Raw genomic sequence first — 19,359 nt, 5'->3', positions numbered from 1 at the left:
TGAATGTTTTCCGAATGCTCCCCCACCCAAAAATAAACCCTGGCCTTGCTGCTTCTGATCTTCCCATCTTTCCTAACATTCTGACTTGAATATAGAGGAGCTGCATCCCCACTCGCCCCCAACGACCAATTTTGATGCTGGCGATTGTAGCTACCACCCACCTCCCTTTCTAATTTGTTTTCTTTAAACTATCTTGGGCTCATTTTAAAAGATGTTTTGTGGTAGCAGCATTTGGGAATTCCATCCCAGTTACTGCTCTGGCAGGCGATTCTCCTGACTGCTATGACTGTGCCAGGTGATTTTCAGTCTACGTCTCTCGCTGGACTTGGAAATTAGCATCCATAAACTGGATAATGGAAATAGAATATCTTCTCCATATAATTGCAACACAGCTATTTTTTTCCCCAGTGTCTTTCCAGCCCCACTCTCTTAGTAGCAACTTCTTCTACCTCAGCTAAGGCCTTAGGGAGCCTGTTGCCTGTAATTAATAATTAGTACTCCTTTAACTAGTTGCTATAATTCGATGCTGTAGTGCAAAGGTGGGCCTTCTGCAGTGGAGTTAGCGAGTTTGTGATGTCAGAGAGGGGAGACTGTGATGTTGTGTATCCGCTGCAGAGAGGTTGACCAGCTCTCCATTTCCACCTTGGCTTATCAGCTGCCCACTTGTTCGCAGGCACATCACCCAAAATGCACGGTCTTTCTATATGCTTTTCCCATAAATCTCCCCACTGCAGCTACAGGCCTTACAGCTACCGGCATTTTGCACCTCCCACGACGCCCTGCAGCACGGATGTCTGTGACAGTGACTATGCCCCCAGCCGAAGGGTCACGGCAGCGACGGCCAAGGGCTATACCAGTGACTTGAACTATGATTCGGAGCCCGTCCCCCCGCCACCCACTCCACGCAGCCAGTACCTGTCAGCGGAGGAGAACTATGAAAGCTGCCCACCTTCCCCGTACACAGAGCGGAGCTACTCTCACCATCTCTACCCACCGCCACCATCCCCCTGCACGGACTCCTCATGAGGGGTAGCCCCCCCGCCCCGTTATCTGCCTCCGCCGTGAAAGTGTAAATACAAAATGTTCTACTGGGGAGGGGGGAGGGAGCTCTTGGCAAGGGATGAGGTAGGACAGTGTACAGTTAAATGTTATTAAATGGGGTGGAGGAATACTGAAGATATTTGTACAGAAGGAAAAATAAAAAGGATATTTATATATTTTCTTAAACAGCAACTGCTGCTTGTGCCATAAAAAGAAAAATTTTTGTATAAAAGAACCCAGACATTTGTACAAAAAGTTTTTATTTTTGCAAATGGAACACAAAAACATGCCTTAATCCAGTGAAGTGACTGAGCACATAAAGAAATGGAAGGACCGGGATGTGTTACTTGTCCAGCGAGGTGAGATGTGGAGTTTGTCAATACCAAAAATGTTTAAAGTAATTAATAATAAAGAAGTCCGTCTCAGAGCAGCATACCATAGATACTTGGAAGCAGCCAAATAACCTCTATGTTAACTACAGAGGGCCAGCAACTAAAGTTAAACTTGAAAACACAGTCAGGACAGATATTAACCTTACACAAAGGGCTTTGTTTTCTACAGGAATACAGCAATCGTAGCAGTGAATCTAGAAAAATAATCACACACTTTTTTAAATGAATACACCTCTTTTTCCTTAATGCATTTACCAAACTAGAGCATTTAGAGTGCTCTCCTTGCTTCTGGAATTTCAATTATTTTTGTTGGGTATATTTTCAAGTTTGCTTTTTTCTCCTGTTTAGCTTTTCCCATCTCTTCTGCATCCTTTCTTCCTGCCTGTGTCACTTTAAATCATGATATCCTTATTTAAAGTACTGCTAGAACTGGGCTGCTGTAAATTCTTTCTTTCTCCTAATTAGCCTTGTCATGCAGTGAGTATCATGCTATACGTTACCTTCTTCATTTTGCCAACATGGTAGGATTCTGTTTTGTACCAGGTCAGTATGATTTTCACGCAATTGACAAGGGTAATATGCATATACCTGAATGATTTTTTTTTTTTTTTAGTCCCTTAAAAAAAGAAAACCTTATTTTGACCTAGTGCCCACAAAATGTCAAATATTTTTATACCACATATAATATAGACAGCATATTTATAAACTATAAATTTAACCGTGGATTGTTAGTTTTACTGTAAATGAATAATATATCCTTGCAGTACTTTCAGTGTATATTGATATCACAGTATACAAATCATATATATAAAAATATATATATATTTTTTTCCTAGTAAGGAAGCATTTAACTTTCAGTGGAGCAATTGTCCATAAAAAAAAAATGGATGTTTTGATCATTGGAAGGGGTTCCCATGTTGTATTAACTGCTCATGATTTCTTTGTGTTAGGTAAAGCCAGTTTTTCTCAGTATGGTTTTGACATACCTCCTATTTTGCGTGGTGTGAGTTTAATACTTTAGTATTAACCGCTGTGAACGTCAAATTTTAAGATATTCTTAACCAAACCATTTTATATTTGCATCTCTATTTTTGTATATTATCATATTTAGCCCCTTCTCCCATCAGCCTCACCATGGTGATTTTGACAGGGAGAGTATATAATCAAGTGAAAACATTATTTGTTTAGGTTGAGGGGCAACCTAGGATATTATTAACTTCTCTTTGACTCCAGTGCAGTGTTTTGAATTTGCTTTGACTGTAGTGGAGCTCACAGTATACCTGATCTTAGATGGCATTACGCATTTGCACCTTCTGTTGACATCAAATCCACTTGCAGTGTGCTCGATGCCTTCAAAGACTGGCCCTCTGAGTCTTCTCTCTCAAAACAAAGGTACTGAGGAGCTTCTGCCTCCTAGCCTTTGGGCATAGTATGGGTGTAACAACTCTTCAGAGGTGCCGTTTGGATTTTATTGTTCTCTGTTGCTTGTTTCCCAGCCAGTTTCAACTAAAAGAGAAATAGTCTGAAAATGTGGCATGGGCTTCAAGTCCTGCTGTTGACAGAATTAGCGACAAGTAATTCTTGCTAGTGCTGCCGCTCATTGGCGGTACTGGAGCCTCACTTGGCTTCAGGTCCAAGGAGAACCATGGCATTTGGGATTCCAGCTGTAATAAAGGGTCTTTCGAGTAGTCCAAGATACCTGAGGAAACTTTAAAAAGCCTTGGTGGTCTCCAGGCTATTGCAGTTGATCTCTGGATCTGGCATACTAAGTTTTTTTTTGCCCAGCTCCCTTCTAGGTATCTAGGAATCGTGGTAGCTGTTCTTCTGGCTCTTCCTTGCTGGTGAAGAAGCTTGTTTGTGTTCTCCAGCAGGATGGATGTTGAGGAGGGTATTGTGAACTATAAGGGAACTCGAAACCATTTATATGAAGGGGGGGAGGGTGGGTGTGTCGGGATGGGGGGTGTTGAGGCTGGCATGTCAATGAGAATAGAAACTTCTCTGTTGTTTACATTTTTTCATGTGCAGCATTCCGTGTGGGGTTCACATGTGGAAACTTGCACTAATGAACTCAGAAGAATATTGCATTGTTGTATCTCAGTCCAAGTGCTTGTACTGCGATGGCAATGGTCTCTTCTTGCAAAATACTTTTTTCAGTGTGCCAATTTCTGTTTGAAAAACTCTAAGGTAGTTGAGCTTAAGGAGTGGTATCCTCTTTCTGGTGTGGTTGGACTGCCTCACTGAGGCTTCCTCTTGGAGGGGACTTCCTGCAGGTAAATTTGCAAGTGTGTTAATTACAGCGAGGGTTCTTTAGAAGAAAAATGTTCTCTGCATATGGACCATGCTGCCTGCTTTCTGTGCTAGTTTATGTCCACACGTAACTCAATTGAAGTCAATGGGGTGGACATATAATTCAGTGTAGGATTTGATCAAGTCTTTTTGATACATATGTTTCAGTTTGTGCATCAGATATTTTGAGTGATCTGCCCCTGGGAGGTTCACATGAAGAGAGGGAAAGTGGACAGACTATGTTTTTCCACTGAAGATGATCAGCGTAGGGAGAAGGCTGTTTCTCGTCTGGACTAACCAAAGAATTTATTTAGTGGGAAGCTGTGATCTGCCTTTGCAAGTACATGTATTTTCCCAGTAGATCTAGAGTAAAATTTTGAAAGAGTTGATGATCTGTGAAGTTCCTCTTGGGCAAATCTCCAAATTAGAAAAGCATTGATGCAACTAGTATGTGCACCTGACGCATTCCCAGTGGATAAACCATAGATTGATTGAACATTGAGGCTGAACAATTTCTCTCTTTTCCTCTCTGCCACTGAGCTGGTCGTGATTCATATTCTCTCCTTCCCTCAGTGAGGATCGTGCTCGCTCCTGCTTCTCAAATTGGCTGAGATGTTAGGACTGTAGATAACACACACATGTCAATACAGAAGATTGAATTGACATTGCTAAAGTGGGTTTGTAGCATTAGCGTGGAAGTAGTCTCATTGCTGCCAATGAAACTGCTCCTTGCCTTTTAAGCTAAGCACAAATGTCCTTATCTTACAGCATCAGGTACATAAACAGTGAGGCATTAACACAGGTACTCATTGTGCACTTTTTCCTCTATGTAGACACCTGGGGAGTGTTCATAGCTGACTGTTTGGCAGTGGAAATAGCTGGCATGCTCAATCAGGAAAGGAACAGTCCTTTGTAGTTTAATAAATAAATAAATAAATAAGGACATTACAGCATAATTTGTTGAAAGCTAACCTTTGCATGTTCAGCAGGAGCTTAGCATGTTTAAATGGCAACATTATTGGGACCTAATGTTGCCTTTTAAAATGATACCTGCCATGTCATACTCCATGCATTTCATACTTTCCTAAGGAACACTCCTCATTTCTCCACTGCTTTTGGGTACCAAGATATTTATTTGAAAAGAACTTAGATACGATAAATGGAACATGCACATAGCATTTGCATTTGAAATAAAGAATGGTTTCCGTGAATATAAATTCATGCAACCTGTGCATATACATTAAATGAAATATTTATAGTAATGCAAAATATGCAAATGAACCAGTTGATATCAAAGGATTCATTTTGCTGTGAGTTGTAACTTTCAGCACTGTAAATTCCAGATTACTGCCATAACATTTTCCCCCCATGTGCATGTACAAGTACATGTGTGCAGGTACATGTATCTTTGATAATGTGCATTGACCTAAAGCTAATTTTCTCTCTTGTGCATGCACATTCACACGCCCCCATTGGCAGATTCAGCCTCCCTGTGTTTCAGAGGGCTAATGCTGGATGCTGTCCCACTGTCTCACGTAAGCTGGACTTCTTTTGGCCAGCTTGTAGGACAGACAACAGAATACTTGCTACTTTAAACCTGAATAGTTAATGCCAGTCATACTAAATGGGAGGGGAAGCACATTTTTTATACTGTTTCCTTACTTTTGGAGTCCGTTTTGCAGATGAGTAAAACTCTTCTGTTTTCTGTAGGTACGTGAAAATCAATCTATTGTAGTCCTAGCATAATTATGAAGAAAATTGCACCCAAACTGCATGACACGGCAGGTGCTACAATCCACTGCAAGTGAAGCTGCATGCAGAAAATCCCTATTTATTGCACTAATGGGCTTTGGTGGTGTTCTGGTCTCCAGTTCATGCATTGCTTCTCTATTTATTATAGCTCATTCTCTAGAAATGGCTTGATTGGTGAGTTTTAAACACAGATTCATTTGTTTTACTTTAAAGTAGTTAAGCCTGTGCTAAGATGAAGAAAAGGCCACTGTCTTGAATAGTGAGTATTTCCATTCCTTATTTCTTGGCAAATCTCCTTGAATTAATTGATTACCACTGTTCTGGGGGGAACTGCTTGAACGACAGAACTCCCTGGTCGCGCATGCTGTTGAACCAAATGACTTCTTCAAAATATCTCTTGAGGTAATCAATCACTTTTTTCCTGACTTTTTTGTCTTGAGCATGTTATGGACAGAATCTGCTTTTGAACATGTACCATGCATGTAGCAGATTACTTATTATTTCTACAACAAAACAGCTGGTTCATTGAGTGCAAAAAGAATTTCAACATTGTTATTCAGAAATTGCTTTCTTAGCCATGGGATTTTTTTAATTGCATTGTGGTGGGGTTATTGCTTGAAAATTAACCTTTAGCTTAATTGGCAGGTGACAGATACACCTTGAAAATAACTTAGGAATGACCTCATAGCTTGAAAATGGGTACAAAACATTCAATTTTTTTCTAAAAGTAGTAAATTAAAATACTGTAGTGATCCAAAATGGGCAATTTTGTTTCCTTTTCATCTTTAAAAAGGGTAGCTCAGTGGATGATGCCAGCGTAGCATTTATAGGGACTGGGTGGTCCACTCCAAAACTGTACAGAGCAGGGTAAGTAAACTGTCCATATTTGATTCGGGCCAGAGATTGTCTTAGTAGCACGAAGCATGATTGTTATGATGAAACTATTGGAGAGCAGTCTCATTCCCCTCTTTTAAATGAACAAGGAGCGGCTTTGAAGTCCTGATTAAAATGGCTGTAGCCTTAAGCCAGGCAGTTAAGAGTCAGCGAGGGGAAATGAAAGTGTCTTTTTGTAAAGAGGATACTACCAGGCTTAAGCTGAACTAGCCTTGTTTGCAAGTGAAGGATCTGGTGCTGCTTTCAGATTTTTAATCTTGTTTTTGTTTTTTGTTTTGTTTGTTCTTTTTTGTAAGCTTTAATCACTGTTTGTCATTGTCTTCAAGCCAGCTGGTGTCTCTTGTTCATCAACTTTGGTACGATGGTGCTTTGCAAGGATGTATTTATATTATAATGACCAACATTTGGTCAGCCCTATTCACTCATTCACTAACTTTTTTTTTGTAAAATAAAGTGCTTTACTTGTAAGGTGTATATAAACCTTGTACAAAAATCCTTTCCAATTATTACTATAAACTGAGTTGTAACAAATGAAATGTTGATTTTTATAATAAAACTAAGAGTGAAAAAGGAGGGGTACTCTTCATTTTATTTCAGCCTCTGGAGGAAAGCTAATTAAAGGTAGAAGTCTATGTGTGTCTTTGCTCTCCATAAAAGCTAGAATGTGCTTAACTTTCTGATGCTGTAGGCAGACTCTGCAAACACTTATGCATTTGCCTCAAACACATAGTTGACTTCAAGCAGTTCTGTTGATTTCCATGATTCTGCAATGCAACTGGATACATTTTAAAGCTAAAAGTCTCCATTATTGATCACTTAGATTGGTTTACCAGATAATACAAACCAGACAATTTTACCAAGTAAATCCTTATCAGACTAGAGATGCCTGAGATTATTTTGGAGACTGCTGATCTTTAAATCTGTATTGAAATGTTTGCAAAGAGAGAAGTATTTAACTTTAAACTGTAAAACAAATATATCCTTCCCCCCCCCCACCCGCCCATCTATTGCTGTGACAAGTAATTGGATAGGAAGCAGTTCTGAATTTATAAGCTCAGCGCAGGAATTCCCACTCCACTTGCATCCACTGGTTGTGGAAAAAAATATGACTTTGTATTAGCAGGGATCCGGCTATACTAAAATTCTTTCATAGCTCCAGTTTTTCTACATGGAGGCATGGACAAACCACATATCACTGCCCATATCAGTAAAACAAGGCCTACATTTATCAGTCTCACTCATTCTCAGCTGGTGTGCCATGCTTATTTTATTTCAAGGTGCTATATTTATTCTACCTTGGAAAATTAGCCATTAGTCTGGCGCTGCTGGCTGCCGTGTTTCTCTCTAAAAATGCCAGTTGTGAATTGCTGCTGGGCTACAGAAGGCTCTTTTTGTTTTTCTTTTTTTTTTTTTTTTTAACAGTGGTAGCTACCTTTCTACAGAGTCCATGCAGTTGTTATATGGTAGAAATTTGTGTATAGCATTCATGCTGTTCTGGATTCCCTGAATCTTGGTCTTTTCCAGAAACTGTTGTTAAGCATCAGGGTGCATCTCAAATGCAGTTCTTCAAAGTGCATACCAGAGAGGCGGTATGGACGGACACTAAAAAGAGCAGGATCAGCCCTATCAGTGAGCCATTTGAGTTAAATCTTGAAAAAATAATCTTCTTAGATGGAGAGTGTAGCTCAGGAAACAGAAGTAAGTTGTGTTTCAGCTGCAGCTCCACCACGTGTCTTACTTGTGCCAGTTATCAAGGTCTCCAGAGGTGGCAGAGCTGCTGAAATCGTGTTTAACCAGGCACCAAGGCACAGCAGGCATAGTAAGGGACACTGGAATATTTCTCATCATTTAAAAAAAAAATCCCTGCCTGTCTGAGAAAAGACCACTTGGAAGTCTGAAAATAATTTACTTCCTTTGCCTGATTCTGTGTCCTCCCTTGCACATGTGCACACAAGCAGAGGTAACTGCAAGCGCTAGAATCTTGCCATTAGTTTTATACTAGAGGAGGGATAACACACTGCATGTTTGTTTTGGTAGGGGCAAGAACGCTTCGTTAAGACCATAAAAGATGAGGGTGTTTTTGTTTTGGTTTTTTTTTGGATCTGCCAGTATTGGCAGTGCTTCCCTAAGAAGGTGAGAATGCAAAATCACAGGCTTTGTCCTGGAGGGGAACTGCTGAACATGTTTAACCTGTTTTCACGGAGGAGATTTTGTACCTAGCTGAGTAAAGTCTGTGTGGGAATCAAGGCATGTTTGGTAGAACTGCCGACGGAAAAGCAGGCACCTGACAAGAGGGAGTTTTGCCTTGTATCAAACCTGCTGTGTGCAGCAGCTATTCCTGCATGTCTTCTTCTGGTGCATCAGGTTGGGAATGTAAGATACATGTTGCTGGATTTAGTGGCTTTTTTGTTGTTATTGTTTTACTTTTTTAAAAACTCATTTCTCCTGTAGAAACTGCTTGTCTGGGTAAATAAGCTTTATCTTGCCCTTGTTTACCACAAGATCTATGATGGCAGCTAAATGCGAACTCCCTGTTCATAGGAAAGATTGGGAGCTGCCAGCCCTCTCCTGCTTGCCCCTCTGTTGCATAAAGAAACCGCTTAGTAGGAAAGGTCTGATGCTTGGGTTACCTGGCTTGGTGTGGCTCAGCAGTGATCTTACCACAGCTTTGCTTTCACAGCAAGATACCTTTTTCATGAGTTTAAGGGGAATGCTCTGCAGAAACTACGAAGTTTGCTTCTCTGAGGATGTGTAAAGAATATCATTTGGGTCTGAGGAGATGGAAAGATTTCGTGTGGTAAGTGTGTCCTATTTGTCAGTGTTGCCAAAATTCTTAGCCCTGTCTCCTTGCCAAGAAACCAATAACCACCTTAACCCGCAGAGCACTGGGCTGGAGAGGAATGACGAAGTGACCCACCACCAAGCTCCCCCTGCATCTCCCTGAGCAACATGTTTCAAACAACTGATGATCCCTGCTGGTCGTTTGCTGAATAAAGGGCTACAGGCAGCTCTGATGGCCGCTGGGAGCCTGTGGTGGAGCATCCCAGCTGTCCCAGGAGGAGAGCCCAGAAGCCTTCACCTGCAGCTCAGGTGCTGTAAGAGCTGCTCCCGGTTACCTGGGCCAGTTCCCTGTGCAGGGAAGGAGTAGTAGGAACACGTTGCACATCAGAGATGGACAGAGAGGACCCATGCAGCTGGAAGGACTGTGCGAAGAGAGGAGAGATGCAATGAGGATGTAGTGTTTGTGCTCCAGGCTCCTTGTTCCTCTCCGAGGATGTGCATGGAGGGGAATGAGGAAAGTAGAGCACAAAAAAAGATGAATAAAGGATTCAGGGCGTATGGTAGGAAGGGACCTGGAAGCGTGTGGCAATAAGAAGAAAGGATAATGTTATATAGGTGGCTCTCTGAAGTCGCTCGGGAACACAGCACCTGCTCCTCAGCATTGCTGTAAGACCAACGGGCCTGGTTGGTATGGCAGGGACTGTAGGGGGAATAACCTGGCAAGGGTGGAGAAGAGGAACAGGTTGGGCAGTTCAGGGTGAAGAGCCAGAGGAGCCTGGCAGAAAAGCACTGAGTCCTGCGTTTCCTGCACCCTGTCTGTGCTAGGAATGAAGTAATCATTAAGGGGCCTGACTCCTGCAGGGCCAGATGCGATCAGTTAAGGAGGGAACAGAGGAGACAATTTAAGAGAGGCCTCTCCTACCATCCCACCTACACCCCCAGTACTCTATCAGGGAGGAGAGAACGGATGTGGGAGAACAGAACACATAAACATCTCCCTCTCCGCCCCCACATCTCAGTGCAGGGTTGGGGGGGGAGAAGGGATATGCTGAAGTAGCCCAGAGCATTCCCTTGCATTCACACCCATAGCTGATTGCCTCCCAGCTTTTTCCCAGTTGGTTCCCTTTTAAAACAAACAAAAAAGAAACCAGTTGAGAAACCTTCTTAAATAACTTCAGTCCTCTAGTTCTATCATAATGTGTGAAATCCACCTGCACTTTGTGCTAGGTGGGTGCTAAGTGTTTTACACAGCTGCTTTCTGCCTAATGTCACTTGCAGAAAACCAGAATCATAGAATGGTTTGGGTGGGAAGGGACCTTAAAGATCTAGTCCAACCCCCCTGCCCATGGGCAGGGATATAAGGCATAACAAACAGCAAGGTACAGATGAGGTGAGGCCGGGTAAGGGTCACATCAGTAAATTACTCCAGATGATAAAGTCTTTTCATTGTATGCAATTGGTTTTTTTCTGGGTGCAATGGCAGCTGTGACACTGGGACGAGGACAATGGTGAGAGCCAAGGCTGGGTGTTGGTCTGAGCAGAGAGCCTGAGATGGCAGAATGAAGTGCTCGTATCCTGGGCCCTGGGAAAAAAAAACAATGGGAATTAAGAGGGGAAGGGAGAGTCACTGGCTGCATGGCAGAGGGTGGGAGAGGAAGATGCCAGGGCTGACCAGGTCCAGCACTGGATAAGGCTGCGCAGAGACTGGCCAGTGTGAGCCGTTTGCTGATTTTGTGACCTTAGAGACGTGCTCAGTTTCTCCCTGCCTCTGTTTCATCTTTGAAGTGGAAGGAGAAAACATCCTTGAAACAAAGAGGCTCTTCTGAAGCAAAGCCGGAGAAACCCCCATGCCCCTGCTTCCCCTCCCTCGCCTGGCAAAGGTACCGGCAGGCGGGGAAGCAGGGAAAGGCAACGCTTCGTGGCTGAGGGAGCCAGTGACATGGCCAGATAAGCTGTTTTCTGCTCAGGCCTTCCTTGATTTGGCTCACAAGAAGCCAGCCATGCCGCTTTTGTCCCGAAGAGCAGAGCAGCAGTACAGAAATCAGCATCATGGCTTGATGGGGCAGAAAACATGATGGCTCTGGGCTGCTTTGTAAGACCGTAAGGGCTTCCTGATGGGGGTAATCCCTATTGTGCGCTGCCCTGACTGCATTTTTCAGCAGCGAGGCACTATCGTGCTGGCAAGAGTTGTCATTTCCCAGGGTTTGGGGCCGGCTGGAGGGCAGCAGGCAAGCTGGAGGAGGAGATCGCGATAGGGGCAATGCATCGGGAATCGGCTGAGGCACCCCGGTCTGCTTCGAGCCCTTCACCCGCCCGTACGCTCACTGATGCTCATGGAAAGCGTTATAAAAATCTCCTGTGAGCTGTGCCTGTGTACGGCCTCTTTCCTGTCTTGCACCTCCCCTGGCTCTCGTTATGTGCAGTGCTTAATGAAAACCAGACCTTGGCCTCCAAGGGCATTTAATGTGCTCTTGGGGCTCATTCCTTGACGGAGGCCACCATCGTCCTCGCTGTGAAATCCCATTTGGCTGCTGTGGAAATAAGCGTGGTGTTGCTGACGTGCTGATTTGACTTCAGGTGGGAAGCGAGCGGCAGGTGAATCCTGCAGATAAAGATCCAGATTTTAGGCGAACATGCCCTGCGCTGAAAAGCCAAGGAAGAAAAGATCAGAAAATGACCCCTACTGTGGACAGGAGGAGAATTTGTAGATGAATTTTTTATTAAAATGGCTCATGAGGCAATAGATGCTTTAGAAAAAAAAATAAAAATCCATTGGTGTATTTTTCCTAACTTTATGTTTTTCAGGCATGCTCTGTTTGCTGGAGTCAGAGTGATTCCTCCCTCGACGCCACTTTCTTCTTTCCATCCTGTGAACGTTTTGAGAAACCCTGTGGCTGCAGCATTGCTGTGCGGATGGCTTAACGTGGGCTGTTGTTCTGAAGCACAGCTGTTAGGGATGAATTACTTTATGGAAGATAACCACTTTCAGATGCTTCTAATAAAAACTTGTTCCACCAGCAGCACTAATAACAAAGGCTGATGTTTTTTAAAGATTGTACTTCTCTCTCCCATCCTTCCAGTGCGATGCCCATATGTCCTCTCCAAGCTGTCTCTGCATTGCACCCACCTCTCCAAAACCCCTGGCCCCCTGCCTCGTCCTCCTTGGTTTTGGCCCAGCATCCAGTGCTGGGCTGTACGTGGGGGCTGATGGCGGCTGGTGCTGAGGAGCTCCTCAGCAGCCTCCTCAGCCTTACGCGGTGGGTGAGGACCGAGGTCCACCTCTCCCCCCTTGGTGTGTTTACAGGTGCGAGGGGCAGGGCGGGCAGGAGGTGGCTGGGGGGAGGCAGGCGCAGAGGTTGATGCAGTGGTGACAGGGAAGGGCAGCAAATGCAGCCTCCCAGGGAGAGGAGCCAGGGTGGCAGCGAGAGGCGCGTGGGAAGAGGAGCGCACGTGCGAGGGACTGCTCGATGGTTTCCCAAGGGAACGGGAAGCCCAGCACCGCTTCTCTGCAAGCACTCACACGTCCTGGGGTTTCCTGAACAGCTGGGGAAAAGAGCTGATGTCAGTTAACTTGAGTAATTGAGTAGGAAAGATGTGTTCCTTCGGATTTTGAAGAAGGAGGGGAAGAGACACCAATTGTTGCCGCCATTGGCACCCCTCTTTCCCCTTAAAAGAGACAAAAAATGCTCAGAAGTCAAAAGTTAGACAGAATTATGGGCTTGTCGTAAAGCCAGAATCTGAGGGAAAGTTATTTGATGACCGGCACCAGGTAAGGAAGAGTTGCTCCTGTTTTTTCCAGGTCTTTGTAGAAAGCATAGGTCTGTCTGTCAGTGCAAGGGGTATGGGAATGGATGGGAAAGGGAGAGCTGAATTTTCTGCTGCTGTAGGATACTTGGCTCCTTCTACCACATGAGTATTTTTTTCTCTTCTCATTTGATGTTTGAATCATCCTTCAGCTTTAGATGGCTCCAGGATGAGAAGACCAAAAAGACAAGAGACGTAATCCTCATGTCCCAGTTGTTCGTTTCCTTGAGTTAATTTTATGTTGGTAATAAAACCTATGTCTTTCCATAACCGTAAAAGACAACAGGCAAAGCACTGGTAGAGCTAAGAGGGCTTGGCAATTCAGATTCATCATCTACTGCAGGATTTCTCCAACACTTGTTTCCAGTTTACCTGGCATTTGTCTTGCCGTTGTGCACGATTAGCTGCTGTTGCTGTAAGCAGGTACTTGGTGGATTTGGTCTCCTGACTCTGGGAGCCAACTGTAAGTCATGAAAAAGATTGTTTCAGAGAGAAGGGTTTGGGTTGGTTTTTTGTTTTGTTTTTGGCAAGATGCTCTTCTTTATTGCATAGCTGCATGAGACCACTTCATATTTTAAATGATCCCTGGCCGCTTCTATTCCTGTGTTATTTTGTGACATGGAAGAGTTGGGGGGAAATACAAAAGCACTGCAAGCAAGGATTGTATTAAATATGAAGATCCCTCCCTTCTGCCCAAAGGTGCTTTGCTACTTGTAAGTCTAAAAGTCCTTAGAAGGAATTGAATTTCACATGCAGCATCAAGAGTAAGAATCTACTCCTCTCCCTCTATCTGTTACTGTGGCATTGCAACTGTGATGTTAGTTTTATATTTCATGATTTCTACATCGGTTCCTTCCAGACAGAATAGGTTCAGTGATCTGATGTATCTTTGTGGGTTTTTAATATATTTTAATATATATAAAATACATATTTTTATATACCTAGAAGAGCTCAATACCCTACTTGTAATTACAGCTGCCTCCACTTGTTTTCATTGCAATTTTTTCAGGAAAACCCACAAATATTGGATTTTTGGGTTTTTGTATATTTTTATTTCAGTATGTGCACAAAGAAGCCGACAGCCCATCCTTCTTGGGAACAACTACGGCTAAATACTCAACATTGCAATAGCTGTGAGACAGCCAATCTTCACCTGTCCTTGGGCTGCTAAAAAGAGGGACCCTGAGGCTAGAAGGTAATTAGCTGACTTACTTTTGAGATGAGTTGCTTGTAACGTCCGTAGCAAATCCTCACGAATGAACTAAAAACTCACATGCATAGTATTAGCAGCGAATTTGCTCCCATAGTGGTTTTCAGCTTGCTTTGCTTGAGTCACTATCTGTAGGTAAAATAATACGATACTTTCCAACCCTTTCTTTTGAAAAACATTAGTAGTGGTGGGGCAAGCAGGACATTTAATGTTGGTAATTACAGACTTTTGCAGGTTTCCCTGCTCCTCTTCCCTGCATGAGAGACCCTGGTGTACATATCCACGCAGAGGTATCTGCATATTTTCCTATGCTTTGTCCAAGCAGGAGAAGAGAAGGCAGTGTCAACCCATAACTGCCTGCTTGCTTTTCACACTGCTGGAGTTACAAAACGGTGCCCAGGGTGGGATGCTTGAGCATCACCCTTCAAGGGCCCAGTGGTAAGCAAAGAGGATAAGCAGTTTGCTCAGTAGCATTTGAGGGAGCGGGGAGAAGAAAGTTATCCCAGCCCTCCCCACTTAGAGCAAAATACAGTTTATGAATCTTAAAACCTTTTTCAAAAGCAGAACGTAAAAAGAAAACTTAGCCTTCAAAGTGATTGTGAGTCACTCCCCTTCAAAGCATTTCCATGGATTTCTTGAAGTTTCTTTCCAGTGTGTATTCCAAACGTTTTTGTGGGGATGATAAATTCTTCCTGTCTCACATTTAATTTTGGTCCATCAAACTGGCTCTCATTTTGGTTTTTCTTCTGGCACTAAAGGCTAATTTGCCTCCTTTAATTGAATGCAGACACTGCATCTAACATGACAGGCACTACCCACTCAATAATGGGATATTGTCTTTCCTGACTTCTACTTGCCTTAATTAAAAGCAGAGGGCTGACCTCAGCGCTGAACTCTGCCCTATTCCTTGCTAATACTTTTACACATCGCTAAGGCTCGGCAGAGCACATGCGAGTTCCTGGCTCGCCGACATCACTTGTTTGTTTGTTATTGTTTTAAGGGCGACTTTCACTTAATCAGCAGGAGGTTCCTCCTTGCTTCGGTAGGGCTGGCCCGCCGCCCTGTCTGCTCTTCACCTGCGGGGACACGGCAAGGGAAGAGGGAGCAGGTGCATGGGGTGGTACCACTGGGCACGGCCGCTGAAAATAGGAGCAGATTTGGGCCGGGCGAACGTTTCCATGGGCCCATGAATTTTGTAGCCACACCACCTCCTGCATGACCTCCTCCAGCTTGTGCGCTCTGCCCTCCAGATGGGCAGAAACCCATTTTCAGGGAGGGCCCAGGATCTAATAGATATTCTGTGGTCTGTTAGATATCCAGCCTGGGTTTCAGGCTTGGAGTCAGGGGTTTAAACTTCTAAGGTTTGGGTTTTTTTAACTTGTGTCCTCTTACGGCTAAATCTAGGACTTCACTGGAGGCGCTTAGGTCCCCGTCACTTGAACCTGCACAGGACCTCTCTTGGTCAGCAACCTTCAAAGGTTTCTTTGTGAGGGTGAGCTGGGAGGGTACAGCAATAGCTACCCCGGACTGGCCACAGTGAAAGTGAAACAAATTATGTCCCACTCACCCAAGTTCCCCAAACTGGGATACACATGGATGCCTTTATATGGATGGATGCAAGCCTGGAGGCAGCGAGTGGCTGAAGGGGTGCTCTGCACAACAGATAAAAGAAGTGGGACAGGCTATGTAGGGGTGGTGAATGCTCCCCACTCCTGCGGAAAGAGCTGAGCTTTCCTTGTGTGAACACTGGCTTGGGAAAAACCACATGGAAATCATCTGTCCATGCAGCCTGTCTGTGCAGTGTGTTTTTGCTGTAATTATTTCTACAGAGAAGCATTTTCTTAGTCTCCAGCTCCTGGAGAGGGTGCCACCGGAGAGCTCAGCTTTCCGTTAAAAGCCTTCACTCTCCTGCTTCTGGAGAGAAAGTAACCAAGTGATCTGCATTTACCTGAAAGGATAAAATACAGAAGGCAAATATGACAACCAGCCTCCACAACAATTTTGAAAACCCCAGAACACCACCTGAGGGGGTTAATCTTTCAGGGGTTTTCTGGGAGAGGTTGAGGTGCTCACTCAGGGCTTTTTGATGTTGGAGTTGGCAAGGCAAAGCACAAGACTCGGCTGCTATTAGCAGCCTTCCATAGCTTTGCCAGAGAAGGTCAGTCGCAAGGTCACCCTCACCTTTTCTCTGACGCTTACCGTGATGATAATGCCTGAAGCAATTCCCATATCCCCCACCCCACAGAAAATCTTTGTAACCCAGGTGCTCACAGGAAGGCACCTTTCACAAGACACATAGACACACAAGTTTGATGAAAGAAAAAAAAAAAAAGCCAGCTGAAGCCAGGCATGCACTGCTACTTTAAATACAGAGCGTGCGTGTAGTTTTCCTTTATCCTGGTACGGTTCTACCCTTGCCTCTGGCTGGTCCTAGAGCCTTGACCCACCAAAGGATTTTAATTTCACTACAGGCACCTACACTGAATATTTAGGCACGGCTGGCATCACCAAAGACTTCCTTCAGGCCTTGCCTAACAAAAATAGTCCCATACTTGCCGCATTTCTGCCACCAGACACGAGCAGAGCCCTCAGTCTGAGCAGTGGTGAGCTTCTTGATATAGGCTGTCCTCTTGCCTGTTTAGCAAACAGGACCAATCTTCCCTGGATGCTTCCCTGGATATATCATTTCACGTTGTGGGGGGAGCAGAGAGGATAATACTGGTGGTATTATCCAAGTGGTAGTATTATCCACATCAACAGGGGTTAGAACAGCTAGCTGGCATGCAGGAAAATCCAGGTTCAGATCTCTAGGGAAGATAACATAAGCATAACCCAAATTTTCCATTGCAGTGCTGTGCGTAATGAATATTTAAAGCAGAACCACTGCAGTGGCAGACAGAAAGTTCCACTTCGGGTGTTTAACTTTTAAAAACTTAAGTCCCATCTCCCTCCAGCATCCAGTAATTAACTCAGCTGGTTTCCCTTTTAGCATGCTAGCTTTGGCTGGGAAGCATCTGAGCTTCCCCTTAGAGAAGAGATAAGAGCCATGTTTGGCGTGGATCTGCCAAAAGTGACCCTGGGGTAGAAAGACGAGGGGAAGACTATCGTGAAAGTCAGCATAGAGATCATATCAGTCAGCAAAGATGCTGACTCCAGCAAGAAATCTTTTTGCAATCCATCATTTCTACCACCCCAGGCAGGAAAATGCATCGTCTCTGCATCTGTACAGTGAAAAGCTTCCTGCTTTGGCTGCACCAGATATGCAATGGAGCAAGCCATGGGACACAGGAGAAACCTTCTCTGTGGGTTGACTACGATGGATCACAGTAGGTCCAATCCTAGAACATCTCCTAACCCCACCCCGCAACCTGCTGTGCTAGGTATCATGCAACAGAGCTAGAATTTCTGTTTCGCTTCTGGGGTTTACACCATCCCTGGCAAGAGCATCACAGGCAATAGCATCACAGCCGCAGATAACAAACAAGCAAGGCAATCAGCTTTAATGTTTTCTGCTTGGTTCTCACCCTTCACTCACACTACAACACCCCAGCTGTGAACTTTTAACCCTGAACTTGTTCCAGACTGTGAGCCTTTAGAGCAGACAGGTCTTAGGCAGTAAATCTACTTTTCAGACAATGGTGCCTATTGAGCTATTCCCCTTGGTGCTTCGCTGCAATTCACTTTCTGTCCACCTGCTGCTTTTCTGTCTACTCAAATGTGTGTATTGGTAGCAGTAGCAGCTACTCACCTGTGGGAAGGAGAGAAAGGAGAAGCAGCTTAAAAAGAGGGAGAACACGCGATGCCGTGAGGAGACCCAAGGATGCCTGCATATGCCTCATCAGCCTATTTTGGAGAAATACTGGATTTGCCAGTGTTTTCTGAGCGCTGAAAGAAATCTAGCCCTCTGAGAGCTGAAACAAAGGTGAGTAACAGACAAATAAATACTTTTGGTTCGGGGCGAAGGCTCCAGACTGTTTTGTACTATTTCTGCCTCCTGCTTACTCACTGCAGCGAGGGACGCCGCGGCCACGAGCCAGGGCAGAGCTCCTCCGTGCAACACGTGTGCACGTGGACAGTGGGATCTTCCTACCTGATGCCTTTAGCCGTTCCAGGGAATGGGAGCTGGGGCAGGCCCCGCTCGCTGCTGGAGCCCCGGCTCTCGGAGGGTGACGTTAGGCTGGGACGGCAGCTCGGGGTGCTAACACAGGCTGCCCCAGTGGACTGGCTTCCTTTAACACAGCGCAGAAGGCAGCTGCAGGACACTTCTAGCGTCCGTTAAAAATAAATCCCAGCATCACCTGTACAGGGCTGAACTCTGTTGTTGCAACCTTAACACACAGTGAAATCAGCTCATTTAAAAATTAAACTTGCTGATACAACAAATAGTGTGATGCTGACCTGGGTAGATATACAGTAAGAAAAATCCCAAGCGACACTTATTGTTTTAACAGTAAACCTCTCTATCTTTTACAGTAACACCCTGAATTGGCACCAGAGCGTCCTACAGCTAAACACAAAGATGTCTTGTGAGAGATTAACGTAAAATGAAGGCATGGCCAGTCACCCTCCCTCACAACATCCCTTTGTCTGCTGCTAGTTTAGTCATCACAGGTTAAAAAAAGCCAGCAAGATGAAGACTGGTTGAGCCAGTAGTAGAGCTTTGTTAATTCATGCCAGGCAGCAGCAGTGGCAACAGCTCGGTTCTCAGCCTTGCTGACTGCTCTTAGAATAAACCAAAGCCATCGTTCCAGCAAGGAGGTTACCACAGATCCTTGCCATAAAAGGAGTAGATTGCTCTTAAAATCTAACTGATGTGGATGACAAATGTAAGAATGACTAAATAAGAAACAGCTCACTTGGCTGATTCCCTATGCTGGCCCCTACTGCTACTGAAAAAAATCCCTCTTAACAACCCAGGGAAAAATAAAAACCATCTGAGTATCTTTTCTTAGATGGGTAGTTTTTGCATTCCCATTCAAGACAGTCTATTTTGCTGTTGGCTCTGCTCTTGGCATGAAACTGGCCCTGAGGTACCAAACTGGGGATGAGGGACAAGTGTGGGTTTAGGGCTGCTAAACATTCAGCTGGAAAACCACACTCACAAACACAGAATTTGCACCTCACTAAATAGCAGACTGTTATTAAAGCAGAGGAAAAAAGTTACTGCCATAACCTAGCGCCCAACTATTGGCAAACTAG

General features: G+C 44.4%; 1 protein-coding gene across 4 annotated transcripts in view; it reads left to right on the top strand.

Moving 5' to 3' along the window:
• The window catches only part of LRP6 (LDL receptor related protein 6), a 130,578-nt gene extending 127,221 nt beyond the window's left edge, over nt 1-3,357 (top strand). For 3 of the 4 annotated variants that reach the window (XM_072876662.1, XM_072876638.1, XM_072876648.1), the window contains one exon: nt 735-3,357. In XM_072876662.1, the coding sequence (XP_072732763.1) occupies nt 735-1,026 (292 nt within the window). In that variant the 3' untranslated portion in view covers nt 1,027-3,357. Of the gene's footprint in view, nt 1-673 lie in introns of all 4 variants that reach the window. The other variant, XM_072876655.1, reaches the window with a different exon arrangement.
• The last annotated feature ends 16,002 nt before the right edge of the window (nt 3,358-19,359 follow it).

Source organism: Ciconia boyciana, chromosome 1 (assembly GCF_034638445.1).
Source record: "Ciconia boyciana chromosome 1, ASM3463844v1, whole genome shotgun sequence".
Taxonomy (NCBI): domain Eukaryota; kingdom Metazoa; phylum Chordata; class Aves; order Ciconiiformes; family Ciconiidae; genus Ciconia; species Ciconia boyciana.
The sequence above is the reverse complement of the archived record's forward strand: the minus strand, read 5'-3'. Positions and strand labels throughout refer to the sequence as shown.